Source organism: Abrus precatorius, unplaced genomic scaffold (genome assembly GCF_003935025.1).
Source record: "Abrus precatorius isolate BTA unplaced genomic scaffold, Abrus_2018 Scaffold2, whole genome shotgun sequence".
NCBI lineage: Eukaryota > Viridiplantae > Streptophyta > Magnoliopsida > Fabales > Fabaceae > Abrus > Abrus precatorius.
This window is the reverse complement of record NW_020874362.1, coordinates 24,645,272-24,664,106: the sequence shown is the minus strand read 5'-3', so window position 1 is coordinate 24,664,106 and position 18,835 is coordinate 24,645,272. Positions and strand designations below refer to the sequence as shown.

General features: G+C 27.8%; 1 protein-coding gene across 1 annotated transcript; it reads left to right on the top strand.

The window, feature by feature from the left end:
- Window positions 1-8,981: 8,981 nt before the first annotated feature.
- Window positions 8,982-9,521, top strand: LOC113859661 (protein LIGHT-DEPENDENT SHORT HYPOCOTYLS 10). Its single transcript, XM_027492374.1, has one exon. The coding sequence runs from the start codon at window positions 8,982-8,984 to the stop codon at window positions 9,519-9,521; it is 540 nt and encodes a 179-aa protein (XP_027348175.1).
- The last annotated feature ends 9,314 nt before the right edge of the window (window positions 9,522-18,835 follow it).

The window sequence follows — 18,835 nt, the reverse complement described above, 5'->3', positions numbered from 1 at the left end:
TTGAAGAAAATTACGTCATTAGTTGAAAATGTAATGAACACGGGCATGATATATATGAATGAATATTGATTTGGGTTTAAACTCCAAAAACTGTTTTATTTTGGCAATTCTAGCTAGTACTTGTTTGCTAGCTGCATACAGATAGTCTCCATTCTTTCGGTCGACATTTGTTATTGTACTGTGTAGAATACTGCAAAGGATGTCCCGTGATATTATTCATACTACATGTGCCTGAATGGGAAGGACAAGTTTAAACCTATGTTTGGTTTAGAAGAAAGAAAATGAAAAGAGAGAGAAATAAAAATTATTTTTATTTCTAATTATTAATTTTTATTTAATTTTTAAAAATCCATCATTATGATCATATTTTTTCTATAGTGTTTTCTGATCTTTCCAAATAAATTATAAGTGAATGTCCGACAAAATTTATTTATTTTTAATAAATAATCTCTTCTAAGAAGTTTAAAAAGTATTTTTTAAATAAATCAAAACAAATGCATATTAAATTGAAAAAAAAATCAATAAAAGATAGTTGTTACACGTTACTAATTTAGCTTGAAATGTAGTTTTTCTTTTTCTTCAACCTTTATTGCCTTCATGTTGCATAATATCTGCCTTCAACTAATTGAAAGGTGGGTCCTTCTTGATCTTTGATAAATAAAAAAAATGTTGGGTAAATATACAACTTCAAACAACATATTCAAAAAGTGAAGAGGTAACTTGGTGACTCAATAAAATTTAGAATAGTTATAAAGAATCACACAAAAGCCTCATACAGACACTTCTATGATTTGTGACATTTTTGTGAGACGCTATCTGTTCATCTATTATTGTTGTGACATTTATTTGTCACGATATTTGATTAGGTTCGAATTCAAATGTCGAGTACAATAAAATAATAAAAAATCACATTTAAAATCTTCTTCCAACGAAAATATTTCTTAGAAATCAGGTAGCTAACATTAAGTTACTCTGATCCCTTTTCCTTACATACAAACAATTATTATACCATTACTTTTTTTTTTAATCTCATCAATAAGCAATTTTTAGAATTGATATATCGAGAGAAGGTAGTCACTTAAAGCCTCCAATTATTTAAAGCGTCTGAAAAAATTGTGTATTTAGAAGTTTTTATTTTTAATTTAAATTAATATTAATAAATTGTTATAAATATTTATTTTTTTAATAAAAAAATATGTCTCTTTAAAATAATTTTGTCAACATAAATTATTATTAATTTTTTTCGTTATGTAGTTTTATTTCTTTTCTCTTACCTTTTTATTTTCCTCGTCTTTTGATTTTATTTATCCTCCGTCCACTTTAAAACTTCTCGATTCTCTCTATGCACAGTAGTTAGTGGTTCACTTCTCACGTATTCGTTACTATTTATTTAATCAGATTATTGGATATAGAACATTATAGCTAGATTGGTAGATGTATTTATTTGGTTCAAGTGTCAAAAAGTTTTGGTCTTTTCATTTTCTTAACTATAAATACTAAATTCATATTTTAAGTATTCATACATGCAAAATGCTGGAAACTGATACTCGTGTTGCAAATTTCAGTAATCCACTCTAATTTATTATTCGGCAGTTGACTTATTGTTAATTTATGTAATTTATTTTATCATTTGTTGGATAAGGAAAAAAAAAAACTCTTAAATTCTAGTAGTTTTTTAGGTGAAAATGTGAAATGGGGATGGGTTGATGGTGTACCTATAAAATCAAATTAGATTGCGAGGGAACTAACCACTTTATTTATTAAGAGTAAAATTTTAACCAATAAAACTTTAAAAATTATATTAATCCAATCCTCAAACGTAAATTTTGGCCTAAAAAAATTTGAACATGATGTGGAGGCCATCAAAATTGTCATTAGAATCATAATATGTTGATGGGGTGGGGCGTACTAATATAAATTTATAATGATAACGACAGTAATAGATATAACAAGTTCACTAATTATTACAGGGTCTTTCTTGATGTTATTGTTAATATCTTAGATGTGACAATATTAACCTAAAATAGAGTTAAAAGTAGTTTACTATAGGGAAGAGAGGTGGATGAGTATTATTTGGAGACATAATTGGGTAAAAGGTAGACCGACAAGATGCACGTTGAGTGTCATAAATCTTTGAGCTAGCCATTATTGTAAGCAAAGTTGAAGAAGAGCACGGGTGGTGGTGGTAAGTGCATGCATGTAGAAGAGGATGAATGATTGACCAAGACTCAGAAGGAAAGAAAAAGAACTCATCAGTTCAACTTCTGCATCAGTTAGCTCACACTTGCTCTGTACATTGTTAAGAAAGCAAACTTCCAACCAAAAAACAATCACTTCATTGTCTAATTTACTCTTTTTTTAAAGTGTTTTTGTTCACATCGATTTTCATATTAATTTGAAGTACCATTATTACTTATAAATAAATAAAATTGACTGAAGAGACTATCTTTTTTAGAGAGAAAGTAACTAATAATATATTAAAAATTATGTTAGAAAGTATGTTGTTAGCAATTTTTTATAGTCTTTTATTTTTAATTGTTCAATTATATATTTACTTTTATTTTTAATATTTTTTAAATATTTTTGCTAAAATTATAAATATTTCATACTTAATGATCGGACTTAGATCAACTAGAAACTTATTGCTTCTTTTATACAATAATTCACTTCTTTTTTTTAAATTTTACGAGTTAAACTCTTTGAATTCAAAATTTAAAGTTTCTATTTTATTAGATAAATTTGAGCTGACCTAATTGAGTAAACTCATTTCCTAGCTCAACCAATTTTAAAATCTCAAATATAAAGTCCCTCTAAGCTTAGAATGAAATGGCATAACCATTTATTATTCAAACACATGTTTTCTTTACGCTCAAATCTCAACTCGTTTTTAACTTGTTATGTCATGCGATAATATTAGGAGTGTATTTTTTTTTTTTAATGTCAGAGACTATAAAGTGTCTTTATGCCCAAATGATCCAAAAATAGTTTACTAAATGGTAATATCAAGTAAATTAATATGTCACTAATGAAACTTGATATAAGTGGTATATAGATACTGAATAATTGTTAGGTAAGACCCTAGATTTAAAAATGTTACAGGTATTTTAAATTTGAACATAGTTGTGAAAGATCCTTATAATCTAAAAAAGAAAATATGACATTTGTAAGTGGACTTATTACTCACGCAAATTAAGATTGATTAAAAAAAAATTGATACACATCAAAATAGAAAGTCTTTATGCAATTGAGAAACTGTGATAATTGTGAAAGATCCTATATAAACATTCATGCCGCATTCGGACATTTCAGCAACTTTTAGAGTGTTGCTCTAAAACTTGAAGCCCAAGTACACAGATTATTGGTTTAATTAATATAATGCCATATTCGGACATTTCTGTAGATTATCTTAAATAAGAATGTTTTTAAGTATTGATTCTTTTTTATTATGATATACGACTTTCGTACATTGAAGATAAAAAATATATATACTTTTTAATTCAATACTTAATTTATAAAGTAATAAAATAATTAATTAAAAAACATGCAAAAGAGTATAGTTAAAAAGTGTAAGATAAAAAGTGGTCTCATAACCAATTACATAATACTCACTTAGACTATTGGATCGTATGGTTAAGTCATTTCAATATATAATGACTGTATAATTTAGTTAGTCGGTGATGATAGGGCAGAAAATACACTTATTATATGATAATTAACCATAATTTGTTAGTTAACTATAATGATTAATAGCTGAATAAATGTAGGCATAGCTATTAGCTGTAGCATTCAAGCTTTATATTACCTTATATCAACATTTTATTTTCATATATCTTTAAGTCAGATACATCGGCTCAAATTCCGGGTATAATGTTACTCTCAAATAAATTTTTATTAGATAATTTTATTTTAAATTCACTTCTCAAATTAAAAGCTTCTATTACATAAACATGCAAAAATTTTAAATTATTTTTTAGTGTAAACTACAAATATTTTTTATAAAAAAAAAATCATATTTGACCCAAATAAAAGTATTATCAGGCAACAAAATTTTTCTTTCACGAAAACTAGTACTTGATATCACAAAAGTAAACTGAAACAACATTTACTAGTATATAAAGTTATTTGATACAATATATTAGTATTAAAAAATGTAATTATAAAATTTGATATAAATAATAAAATAATATATTTTTATAATTTTACAATTAATCTAACAAGATTACAATTCACATAAACTTTTCAATAATCATTAACATAATTTATATGACATAATTTGATTTTTTTATATACATACACATTAATTTTTATACTCTTAATAATATTTATTGATTTTATCGTTAAATTATAACTATATATTACATTAATTATTTATGTCAAAATTAAATAGTTATAAGAATATAATTAAATAGTTCTTATTTTTATATTTTAAAAATATATATTGTGTTAACTTTTGTGTGTATTAATATATATTATAAAATAATTTTGAATTGCTCTAAAATTTGTGTAGACAGATTCATATGCTAAAAACTTTTAATATGATGGTTAATTTTAAAACAAAATTATATAATAAAAATTATTAAATAGTGTAACAATTATTATAATTTATACCAAGTAATTTGATTTCTATTATATATATTAAAAGTTATTTGATACTTTATTAAACAATTATACTTTCCATATATTTAATATATATATATAAGCAAAAGTCAATAATAAAAATATACTACTAAATTAATAAAATAATAATAATTATTTTAAAATGTTTATATATATAGACACAGTTTGAGTTTGTTTTATGATAAGTATTTATGAAAAAATAATTAATATAAAAATAAATAAAATGCTTCTTAAAGTTAAAAGCATTTATTATTCAAGTTTTATAAAAAAGTTAAATGAGAGAATTTTTAAAAATAAAATGTATTTTTTAATTTATAAAAGAATTTTATTTTTTTCATACAAATATTTATTAAAAATTTATCCAAATTGTACCATAATTATTAAATGAGATCTCATTGATGCTTATGAAATTAAGTAATTTTCGTTTAGTTCTAATAAATTGTTTATTAATTTTTTTATCTTATCATTTTAATAGTACTTAGTAAATAAACACCGTTTATCCAAACACATCCATGATAGGCCCATTAATAGTCATTAATATATACATTTTTTTTCTTGCTCAAACCTTCTCACATTTTTATAAGCTAAAAAAAAAGTTATTATTGAACTAGTAAGTTTTTTGTGTATTGTGTAATTATTATTAAATTAAAATAAATATTTAAATAAAAATTAAAAATACATTATGTGATTATTCTTAAATTAAAGAAATGTTCATAATAAATACTTATTATATTGAATATGACTAAATTTAAAAGATAAAATTTTTAAAGTTAAAAATAAATTATGAAAATTTCAAAACAAATTTAAATTAAATTAAAAATATTAAATACTCAGTGTAGGAGAGACCGCATGACATAATGAGAAATCTAATTGGTTTTTTTAATATTATTTAAAATATTTTTATTTAAAAATAAATATTCACAATTAATATATAAAAATAGATTTAGAGTAAAGGGGTTCTCAAACCCCATACAAGATAACAATCCTAACAAACCAAACCAATAAGCCATATAACAAACCTTACACATAGGTACAGATGCACCCCACCAAATGTAGTAGCTTTTCAATCTCCTTTTAATAACTAATTGACAGATTACAGATCCTAATTGTGCTGCCATAATTATGCAAATTGTTCATCCATATTAAGAGAAGAGACCACCCTAAAAATATGTTCAGTGTGAACAGTAACTATTGGTGAGTTTTGATGAGAACCATGGTGACACCATCAGCACATTCTTGGACTAATATATAAGCAGAAAATGATAACTGCAACACTAACTTAGCACCCCCCATAATCTGTCTAATCTGATTATATTGTTGAACCAGAATACCTCGGTCAATGTCACTACACCTTTTTCACTCTCCAAGCCACCTGTGCTATGTGTATTGCTATAACAGCCCAACCTAGTCATTGACATAAGCAGCTTTTGTTATAACCTAGATATTATTGCCATTTGAACTGAGCAACATAATTGCCATCAAATTATTAGTATTGTATAAATACAGATCGTGACACTTGTACAGGCAAACTACCTATATGAAAAACTATAAATCTCTTTGATATTTTCTAATGTTTAAGTATGATTTCTTTTTGCTGTGAAAAGTTCGTGAGCATGAGGTTATTCTAATTTCGAATGCTTACTCGAGGCAAGCTAAAATTTATGGTTGTTTATTTATTATATGTCAATTATACATTTAATTAATGTGAATAGAAGCTTGGAGAAAAAGATTTCTTATGAAATAAATCGAACTAGAAATTTCCCATCCATTTCTTCTGGTACTGTTTCCAATTCTCAGTTTTTTCGAGTGTGCCCTAGAATTCATATATGACCCTTTTTTTATTTTATATTTTATCTTGTATGTAAAAGAAATTTTATTAAAGGGAGAACAATGGAGTGTTCTGACCTTCAAAAAAAACAGTCAAACAGCACTAATTAAGGAGTACACATAATTCTAATGTGACCCATTTCATAAAAGACAATATTTATCCTTATTCTTGCATTTTTTACAAACTAGAAAGAGAAAAAAAAACATACTATAAAGTAGATATAGTATAATAAAAAGAGATAAAAAAAATATTAAAAGATCATATAATTATAAGAATAAATGGAGAAATCCAACTTTTGGGTTCACATCCAAAGAAGATGGGAATTGGCTCTAGAAAGGCGTTTTGGGAATAGTAGACATGGTACAAAACAGAAGTTCCAGGGCGTTCTATTTTATTTTGGGTTAATTCAAACTGTTTGATAATTCCTAATTATCGATTGAATGAATATAATCGTAGTTTATTAGACTTTTGACAAGCGCATCTGTACGGGACCCACATTTCTCAAGATTGGTCGGTTGTCATCTCCATCAAATTTGATGTCTACCTCAGTTTCCTTCTCTTAAAAATCATGGCAAGAGAGAAAAATCTGTTGATTTTATGTGCCCAATAAAATCACATTAGAATTAATGCCAAAATTGCATCACATGCCTTACCTAATCTCATTTAGGAAATTGCCAGAAATAATAAGCTAAGCTTCTTAATCAATAAGACATTTCTCCTACTCAAACGTTGAACCACTTTTAGAGTTTACTGGATTAAAAATTCAGATGAAGAAGCTTGAAGCAGCATCATATATACATGTGAAAAAAAAATGCTACATACACACATTTCCTCCTCTAGACAACTACTCTGTTGCCCATGCTTGATGTGGAACGATGTACAGACACAAAATATGTACCCAGTATTAAACAAACTGAAACTAGTAGAAAATAATATTACATTAGAAAAACTGAAAAAGACCTTGCGTACTCCAAAAGAGTACGGCTAAGTATCTCGTGGCATGCATGCAAAGTTGCAGAGAGGTGCTCCCTAATAACCGGTTATAAAAACTGTTTCCCCAAGACAACATGCGTAATGTTGCATTTTGAATTTGTAAATTTCGGTTTTTTATAAGTTTTATTTTCAATTATTATTGTATTAACTTTTTCAATAAAATATTAATTAAATGTGATAAATTAATTTCTTAGAGTAGCTTAAATTTCTTATATTTTTCTCTTTCACAAAATAATAGCGAAAGATGGTTATAGTTATAATTGTCTCTTTCACTCACATTAACTAATTAAATAGAAAGAGATTAAGGATAAATTTAGTAAAACAATATGTAAATTATTGATAAATTTAATTAACATGAATAACTAAGTTATTTAATTTGTTTTAGTTCTTGTGAAGTGGTTAAAAATGTTCTATACTAGATCAAACGCAGTATTTTGCTCGAAGTAAACCATAATTAATACCCATCGCAAATGTTAATAGTTATTATTTTTTTCTCCTGAAACATGTTATTGACATGTTTTGTTAGTTACAGAATCACATTCTACAAATTATCCAAAAAAAATATCACATTCTACAAACACAAAGCTAATATATTTAGACAATTTAAATTTTGTACAGTTTTTCAATCAATGTTTGGTATATCCGATGTTTCAATGTTCTAATTAATTCAAATATGTCTAGCAGGTCCTATGTTGGCTATTGGAATGATTTGGTGAGGGCAATAATGGTAATCGGCTTGGTTAACTATTAAGGAGATAAGGTTTAGTGTTGACTAATCAGAGGAAAAACAATAATTGTATGTTTATGTAGAAAACGTATAATTAATACTAGTACTAGCTCACATAATTAAAGGGCAATGCAAAACACGAAGTTTCTACAAAGTAAGGTTAAAGGAAGAAATCATTTCTACCATTGTGTATGGCCTCTAATGCTGGCTAATGTCACTGCGCACAGATAATAGAAAATACTCTTACAAGTATTTTATTCAATGAGAAATAAATGACTAATTTATCAAAATTTATAAGAAAATAATAATTATACTTCATAAATTTAAAAATATTTTAAAAAATTAATAATAACAAATGATAAAATTGGTAATTTTATATATCAAATAGATGAATATATCTACTTATATAAATAATAAGTTTTTTTATTAACACAAATATCATGATAAAAAATATATAAAATATTATAATAATTAAATGAGTTATTATATATATATATATATATATATATATAACACCGTTAAACACAACATTAAACAAGTGTTAACACGATTAGATTATGTATAAAATGAGAATTCAAAGATTAATGACCAAGCAATATAAATATGAAAGAGGACAAAAATATGAACAGAAATGAACCACTATGGCCCATAATATGTCTACTCATTAGCCCAGTGACGTGATCTCCATACTCCATCTTCCTTCCTCCACTCTCCTCCTATTCCTTTCACTTTCACCTTTCACCTCCCTCTTTCCCTGGCTTTATTTAGAAACCCAACCCTCTCTCTCTCTTGATTCATTATTCCACAATTAACACAATGTCTAGCAGTGGCAGTAGTCATGGGAAGGAATTGGCAGAAGGATCATCAACAAATATTGCAATAGATTATCATCATCAGCAGCAGAATCCAGTGACACCTAGCCGCTATGAGTCACAAAAGAGAAGGGATTGGAACACTTTTGGACAATACTTGAAGAACCAAAGACCCCCAGTTCCACTCTCTCAGTGCAATTGCAACCACGTGCTTGATTTCCTTCGCTACCTTGACCAGTTTGGGAAAACCAAGGTTCACATACAAGGTTGCATGTTCTATGGGCAACCAGAACCCCCAGCACCCTGCACTTGCCCTCTTAGACAAGCTTGGGGAAGCCTTGATGCTCTCATTGGAAGGCTTAGAGCTGCATATGAGGAAAATGGTGGGCCCCAAGAGACTAACCCTTTTGCAAGTGGCTCCATTCGTGTGTACCTTAGGGAAGTCAGAGAGTGCCAAGCCAAGGCTAGAGGTATACCTTACAAGAAGAAAAAGAAGAGCACAAAGGGTCATGAAGAATCAAGCTCCACCATCCATTTCTCTTGAATATTCCTCTGGATCATATATGTTTCTGCCATAAATGGTAATTATATAATTAATTTTGTCGTATCACTAGTTCCCTCTCCCTCTTAAGCTGTGCAAACATCAACTTATGATGCTTATTCATATGTTATATCACAACCTAAAAATTACTACAATATATCTATATACATGTAGTGAAGTGAAGCATTAATGGATATCCATGTAGATGATCTAGTTTATATAATTATAAGATGTAAAAGACAGAAAGAACTTAATTAAACATTCGGGTCAGTGAATTTGTAGGATTAAAAGGATGGATCGATCTGGGACAAATTAAAAAGCTAGTGCTTTATGAAGTTTTATTTTATGAACAAGTTAGCCGATACTATTGAAGTGTTGGTACATTATTTTACCGACAAAAGTATTTCCATTGCCGTGTTTCAAGAGGTTGCAAAATTAAAGACGACTGTAGTAATCAAGATATAGGGAAGACTAAATTAATATTCCCCCGCTAGCTTTGCAACAAAAACAATGTTTTATGACACATCAGTGGAATATTTTATTATTTTTATGTTTACTTTCTCCTAATATTCGCCTTTTAAAGTTAAGCAGATTTTTGCCACATGAATATTCAAGTGAGATCTGTCGTATATAATTTAATTTCTCAAGTTACAAACATTTTTTAAAACGTATATATGATTAATTAAGGTTCTAGGTTTTAAATGAAACATCAATACAAATTACAATTTTTTTTATAACACATATATATGCTGTTTGCAAGTCTTTTCCTAATTTACAAGTTTATGCAAACAAAGTCATGATTGACTAGAATATTTCATATAGAGGTTGGAGAAATTATCCTAGTGCTTATTAAATATTAAATGTATCGTTCTTAGCCTTAACAATTCCCCACCATCCCCAATTCTATAATATGTCCCACTTATTGCTATATCTTTAATGTACAAGATCCTGGCAAGAAGTGATTTGATATACAATTGTTTTTCTTTTCTCCACTGTATTTGTTTCGCCATGTACCCTGATTAGATCGTGTCGTCTAGTATATGATTCTGATAGTTTTACCCATTTATCAAAAAGCTATTTGGTTTTCAAATGTATTAAGCACTGATTAAGCATTTTAGGAGCAAATATTTTGTTGGTTAGGCGAATGCTTGAGCTTTGTGCTTCCCGTCATCTCACGTGTTTTTGTCGGCTTTTATTCCAAGTGGAACTTCAATGGCAATTTTTGAATAGACACACGTTTTTGTATTTTGTATATTAAAATATATACATCATGGATTGCTCAGTGAAGGTACAAGCTCTTGGTTTCAAGTGATTATTCTACTCAAACTTGTCAAAACTTACTGCACATTTTGATTTTTTTTTTTAAGCTTAATTATAAATTATACACACATGTGGATTATTAAAACATGCATGCATATCTGGATTATTGAGCTTTATAAGCTTTTGGTGAGGTCCTTTTCAACATAATGCTTCTTCTAACATAACATTAATGCAGAAATCATGTCTAGCCTCTGCTCAGTGCCATGCGGGTACCAAGTTAGGGTTTTGTTTAGCTTGTCTTCTGATCAAATTATGAAACTATTCCTTGGCAGCTTTTGGGCTAGGAGTCAGATTTTTGGTGACACAGTGAAAACATTCACTTATGTGCTCCTTGACTCAGATTATTATTGTGCCATGTTTGGCCTGAACCTGTTTAAATTTGGGGCTAACTTTCACTCCCTCTTCCAATGTTTTCTTCATTTTCTTTCAGCCGTAAATGAGAGAGTGTATTACCCTTATACGTAAATATTGCTATCATGTTTATAGGTTCCATGAATTATATATAATAATACCAGCTATAGTTAGGTCTATCTCATCAAATAGATCACTGGTTAAGAATAGTGTCACGTGTTTGAATTATTAGTTGATGTACACATGAACTATTAGCTAGCTGTCCCATGAAGAGTATAGTATAGTTAATATCCTTTTCAAACATTTCATCGGAGGATAAGTGCCCAGAACAGCAAGAATTAATTATTAGGCTTAAAATGTGTAGAGGGAGAAGGGAACAATAAGTCTATTCTGGATGATAACCATTTTAACTAATGCACACTTGCATATTCGTAAATGTAATTGATGAGGAAACTGTTTGCTCCTTCTAGTTTTGTTTTTTCCCCTCTTCGGAGGGGTTTAATAATTAATGATTTTAAATGCATGATAGTTCTAATTAATTAAAAGGGAACTCAATCTTTATATGTTCTTACATAAGATTTGGTAACGGATTGTATATGAGAGTGTGAATTATTTATTCATATTAATTACCCGGATATTCTCTAAGTTCTTCCATGCTTAATTTGTATATGCATAGGCCTAATAAAAAGATTTCATGTGGATAAAGTGCTGCTACATAAATTGCTTATTGAAAACTTCTTAATCTCCTTAATTGCAGGATACTGTGGCGTATAAACTAAATTGAAGGAGTTCTTACTTTTAAGGCACGGCCCATGGAAGGATTTTATATATTTTCGGTAATTTGATGGCATCCCAGTACTCTTAAAATTTCTGTTTTGTTAATTACCGGGGAATTTGTAATTAATTAAGCTTATAGCAGAACTTAAGCTCAGGATATAATCGTTGGTTATGCCTCAGTGTATCTTATCTTCAAACATCATTTGCATATTTACATTTATAGTTTTCCCCCTTTTGCATGCATCGGTTCCATTAATATAATGTACGGCGTATTTCAATTATGTTGGGTTCATATGTATACTTATCCAATTATATAGAAAATTTATCCTTTTTATCTGCTGTCATGATATTAAGCCGAGGTGCCTTTTTGCAATTAACACAAGGTTATAGGTGGTGACAAGGATTCAGAAACTTGTCCCTTACTAATATAGAAATATGATTCGGGATATTGATTCAAGGTTATAAATTGCGGTCATAATTGCAGTTTTGGAGTCTTCAAAAATCATGACACGGTGAACAACTTTGGTTTTGGAAATCTTTAAAGCTTTAATGTTGTGGCTGTAATTATGATTTTGGACCGTAATTTAAAACCTTGATATTGAAGAAACAATGCTTAAGATATATTAATTATATTCCTTTCATTAATTAGCTGCTATATATTGAGACGATCAAAGCTTAATTAAGCTTTTCTCATGCAATAAGAATAAGATTGAGTGGGTATATATTAGCTAGGTAAATGTTATAGATAGGTTTTAGATGAGAGGGAAATATAAGTTAACTAGCGGAAGTCTTAGCTAGCTAAGAACTCCTCTAAAAGCAAAACTATTGAGCTTTTATTTGTTTGTTGATGAGAAGTGTGAGCATTGAGATTGTGGATTGAATCCAAGATCTGCTTTTCAAGTAGGCAATTAATTAGCAGATTAAGGCTCTTTTTAAACTTAAATATGTTTATGGCCATGGCACATGCTCAAAATACTAAAGCTTAGTTTCTTTGTAGAATAAATTAATGTACGTTTGAAATTTGGCATTACCTGTATGTATGTTGATCCATTATTAATTTTTATACTTGTTTATGCATTATCACTATTTAAAAATATTGGAAACACAGATTATTTCTTTTCTAAAAAATGTGTCATACTTGTTAATTCTAGGAAAGGTAAGTGGTCTGTATCCCTTAATTATTTCACTCAGCCCCTGGTATATTTTTTTCGAATGCTAGCTAGCGCTTCTTGTATAGCATTACTCATTTAACAAACATTTATCTAAAGAAAGCATTTTGCTAATTCTCCTTAATTAAAATATATGTTGAGTACGTACGTGAATAGAATTAATAAAAATTATATATAACATTATTGTATTATTGGTACTATTATTTAACTAGAATTATTATTTATTCATGATAAGCAGCAATTATCAAGATAAAACGATTATTTTAATTAGACAACAAGTCTAACAATTTTTATAATATTATATTTAAGTTTTGTTCAAAATCAGTTGCTTCTTTTAAAGATACCTTAAATTTGATGTTTGACATAAGAGTCTAATATGTTAGGAAATAATTAAATTTGAAGGAAAAAAACACTTTTGCTTTAGAATCTAAAGAAAAAAAAAAGTTAAATTTTGCAAAGTAAGCTAATCAAAGCACATAATAAGATGACTGAATTTAATTGTTCTAAAATGAATGGTTGATTTTAAACTATGAATTAAGTATCTCAACCATAAATAAAAAAAAAAAATAGAGACAATTTTAGTATATTCGTAATCATTATTTGAGTGAAATATCATTTGGGTTGATGAAAGTTTTAAGACTGATAATATTAGTTTCTAAAAGAATTTAAATTTTTTTTATCATTTAGGGTCGATTGGCTTTTTCATCTTGCAGTGTCAAAAATGATAATTTTTGTCATTTCAGAACTAATGTGACCAGCACTAAATGTTTTAAGAACTAAAAGTGATATTTTATATATCTTTATTAACTTATTATGCATATAGGGACAAATCTATAAAGCATGCAAGGAGGGATGAAGTTAAACAAGCTTGAACAAATATAATTATTATACTAACTAGCAATTATTTCACACATTACATGGATATCAAGCCAAGCTTCAATGATCCGAAGAGTCATTAGATACGCTTAATAAAGTAATAGTATATAGAACGAGAGTGTATGTAGTAATGTAAAGGATGAGCTATATTTTTATAATCCTCAAATATGGGTGAGGCAAAATTATAACATTCAAGTGCAGTTATGGCCTTTTAATCACTACATATTCTTGAAATTTTGACACGAGATGTGATCTAACAAATTGCTTATTAAATTCTTAATTCGATCTTAAGCAAGAGAGATATGAGGGTGTACACTGAGTATCTTATTCGGCTTTAGATGGTTGCTTCACCCAATATAAAACTCGAGTAACGAAGACCCTATGGTGTTAAAATATGTTAAACTGTTCTCAATTGCATAGACTTAGAACACATGGATATATATTCTAGAAATTATATTTACACTACAATTAAAATGTAATATGCAATTGTTTTTTATAAATAGATATTGGGAAATGATAATTTTAGAAATTTGAAGATTTTCAAGGAGCCTAAAGTGTGTGAGTATCAAATATAAGATCATAAGCATCTAAGTTGTCGTACCAAATGCAGAAATTATAAATATTTATACAATATATCCAACCATCTCAGATCTATATATTTGAGCTATAATTGTCGGTGGTAAATAGCTTTAGATAATTTGAATAAGATTAGACTATTAGGTTTAATGCATGTTTATTGTCAAGAATTTGAGTGTAAAATTAGCGTTTAGAATTGGATTGGATCCTGTTAGTTCAAAATTTTGAGTAGAAGTCTTTTTAAAATTAGGATCATAATTCTGCATTGCAATTCCAGTAAATTACAAAATTATTAGTTTGAGTCCTTGTCAATTCTTAGCCAATATATACTATATATTTATAATTATTAATATTATATTTAAGAATTAACTGTGTCAAAATGAGTATTGAATACAATACGTCCAAATAATCCTGTAAAATATCTAAGTCAGGCTAACAAAACTAAAGTAAAAAAAAAAAAAAAACTTTTGAGCTACCCTGCTAGCCTACAAGCCCAAAATTATTATTCTTTTTTTTTCTAAAATTTCTTAAATATTACTTTAAAATAAACAAGTATTATTTTTAAGTATTAAAAATTCCAAAAATTTTGATATAAATTAGTTTAAATTTTAATATAAGTTAATCAAATAAGTTATTTCAAATTCATATTCTTAAAATCTAATATAAATAATATGAAGAATGGAAGCTCATAATTCAACTCAAATGATTCATAACTATCTATGAGCTGAGTTGGGAAATAATTTAGTACTAAGTCCACCAAATGAGCCAGTTAATTCAAAGTAATACTTTTATTAAAAATCAAAATCATGCAAAACCTGAAACCAAAACACATGCATCTATTTTAATGACACTTCTTGAGGCAAAGTTAGTGAATTCATCAACATCGTTTGTGGCAAGAATGAAGCTAATAAAAGTGATGTTACCTACACAAATAGTTAAATCATGGGAATGACATTGACAATTAGTCCTGAAGGCTTGAGTAGTTATGTGTCATGAAATAGTTTATAAAAATTATATTGTAAGTAAGGAAATTTATAATTTTTATATTATTAAAAATTATAAAATAATAAAATAATAAAATTAATTGAGAGTTTATAGATGCAGTTAAAAAGCAACGAATCATGTAAAACTTATGTAATTTTTTTTCTTTTTTATGTAATGTTTCTTGAAATAGAGAATGCAGAGACATTGTCGTCTCTCTTTTTCTACCAATGTCATATATTAAGTTATTTTAAATATAATTCTTGGTTTTAAATTTATATGAATGTTATGTATATTATTAAACTTGAATATATTATTATTTAATTATAAACATATACTAATTTATTATTCAATATAATATATAAAATTAAATAAGGTGAATCATAAATCAGAAACTTCACTTGTTTAATGGTTATCCCATTTCTTGCGATCCTTGTTTATTCATCTCACCTACCAACCAGTGATTCCTAACCAATCTCATAAAATATTTGTTTGTGTATAGTTTTCTTATAACTCCATTTATAGGCTCACATGTTAACTTATGGTGGCTAAGGAAGGGTTGTTTGTGTATATATAGTAAAAGTAAAAGTAGCCTTTTAACATATAATAATTAACATCTATCGACAAAATAATAGTCTGCATAACTTACCGAAAGAAAAGAAACACTTCACTTACATAACAAAGTACACTTCTCACATTGGCTTGACTGTGTTTATATATGGTTCATAACTTCCCAATAAGTACTTTTCTACCTATTGACTTAATATTTGAAATTGAGCAATCAAGTTTTGGCGTGGAGCACAGTTTTTTAATTGCTAGTGAAGTGAATATATAACTTAATTCCACTTCTGTCCAACTGGAGAAACTTAAAATGATTATATTAACATTTTGGAAATCATGCAAAACTATTTTTCTTATGGCCTATAAAAGCAATTTCAAAATCACATATTTAAAGGATATGACTTCCACTTAGCCCAGTACATGTTGGTATAGCAAAGCTATTTTGTAGTAAGACTTCCAATTTTAAGGAATTATGCTCTTTTTTTCTCGTTATTTTGAATTCGAATGCTGGGATGTTGTAAAAAACAATGTTACTTAAATTAGCATAAGTTCTCTAATCTTAATATGGAAATGTATGCTTGAACACCTTTAGAATGAGAATATTGAAAATCTACCCAATTTTACCGTACCTGAAACCACAAAAAAAGTGCATATATATTCTTTATCACACACACACACACACCAGCTAGCATGCATACTCGATATCTTAACATGTGTTTGAGCTTTTTGGAGAATCAGAGCTAACTCCCAAAAGGTTATATATATGGTTATAACAAGTAGTCTGAATTGTAAATGTTGGATATCTAAATTACAACATATATTACTTTATCAATCAAGAAAATATGTTGCAATGATTAAAGTACAAACAAAAATGTCTTAGTTGAAAGGATTCCTTCAGCAGCTAGGAATAAAGGTGGAAAGTGTGTCATTCATTTGTTTGTTGCATTTGTAAAAATTGAAGATTCCTTCGTTTCAATTTTCTGATTTGTGGGTTTTTTTGTTCATTTTTAATACCATTTTTGCTGTGTTCCATTTTAATTTAAAATTGTGTTGATAAAGTGTAAAAATTGGACCATTTTCCTCTTAAGCAATCATATTTGTATTAAAAATGGTTTTTGAATTGGAATACCAGCTCACTCTGTTCCAACTATACAACCAAGTTTTAGAACTATTGCTTATCTGAAAAAGCAAGTTAAACAGTCCTGCTGGAGTTGCTCTAACCGGAATAACGTGATATCAATTTAATTCAATTATTTCTGAACATTTTGTACAAAGATTATGTATGGAGTAAATTGACATAACTTTACTTTTAACTTTAAGGATCAATTCATGCCAATCTCGTATTTCAAGAATAAAATAGTATTAGATTAGTTATTGGTTGAAATTGTTTTCTTTAAACTAAAAAATGTTTAGTGTCTTAAACTTGAAATTGTTTCTTTACTTTTAAAGAGCAACCCGTTTAACTAAAAATCAACTTTGCAAACACTCAAACAAATACAAGTGTTTGGAGGGAAATACATTGGTATATCTTCTCTACTGTACAAAAACCTAATAATCATTCTTACAGTCCAGAGGTCTAACTTCATCCTTGGAACATCCAAGGAATATTTGGCAAGTTGTTTGGTTCTCATTAATTTGTAACATGGTTTTAATTTATGTTTAAAAGCATGTGAATCTATGTTTACTTTAACGTTATTAATTATTATTTGTTTTAGATCTACATTTTTAATGTGTTTCAAAACCAAGTGATTTTCTCTTCAAAAAGTATAGATATTATCTTGGTTATAACTTCTTGTTACAAGCTAAAACGCCTTATTTTAACTATTTCTAATTCTAAGTTGTCTTTCAATCTTGCAGCTTGCTTGAATGTAGGTTTATCACTTCTAATTATTTACCATATACCATAGTTTTTGTAGTTCTGTGAAGAGCATGATAAAGTGTGTGACAGGCTAAAATTGGTGCATGGAAGGTGGATAACGGAACGTAGGTGTTCTCATACAGGTTTAATTTACTTGTGGTATTATCAACAGGAGGCCAACTTAAACCCTGCACCGTTGATTATGGGGTTTGCTATATCCTTTCACATATTTTTTTTAATGATTCTCCTATATTTATGAACTTAAAAATATAAAAATTATTTAATAGTCTTTTATTTAGTAATTAAAAATATTAAAGGCATACAAAGTAAAAAGTTTTATTCTTATTATTATTTGTTTATATAAAAATATAAAAAAAAAATTGAACCTGTGTATTACCTTGTTCATATACTTAGTTAAGCAACCAAGTAAAGAAATGTGGCAATTTCATTAGCTTCGCGTAGCAGCTTCTATGACTCATCAGGTGTTCTAAATAGCAAGATTGTACTTTGGGTAGTATACGCATAGCATGATTTCGGCTTTTGAATAGTTGTATGATAGTTGAGGGTGGGATTGCTAATTCTTAGGTAGCTTTTAACTAATGTGTTGTATGATGTGCCAGAGGACGATAATTGCCATCTTATGTTGAGTATTTTTTCACTTAAGTACTTATTTAATAATTTTTTTAAAATTATGAAATTTGTTAAAATAAGTTAAAGATAATTTATTTTGATAAGTTATACTAAACATTTTATTGGAGTAAAAGAAACAACTTATTAAAATTATAAATTATTTTTAATAACCGGAAAATAGAGCTAGCACTGCATGTACCAAAGGAGAAAAAAAACAC

Coding starts and splice junctions, on each gene's coding strand:
- LOC113859661 (XM_027492374.1), top strand. CDS start 8,982: ATGTCTAGCAGTGGCAGTAGTCATGGGAAGGAATTGGCAGAAGGATCA.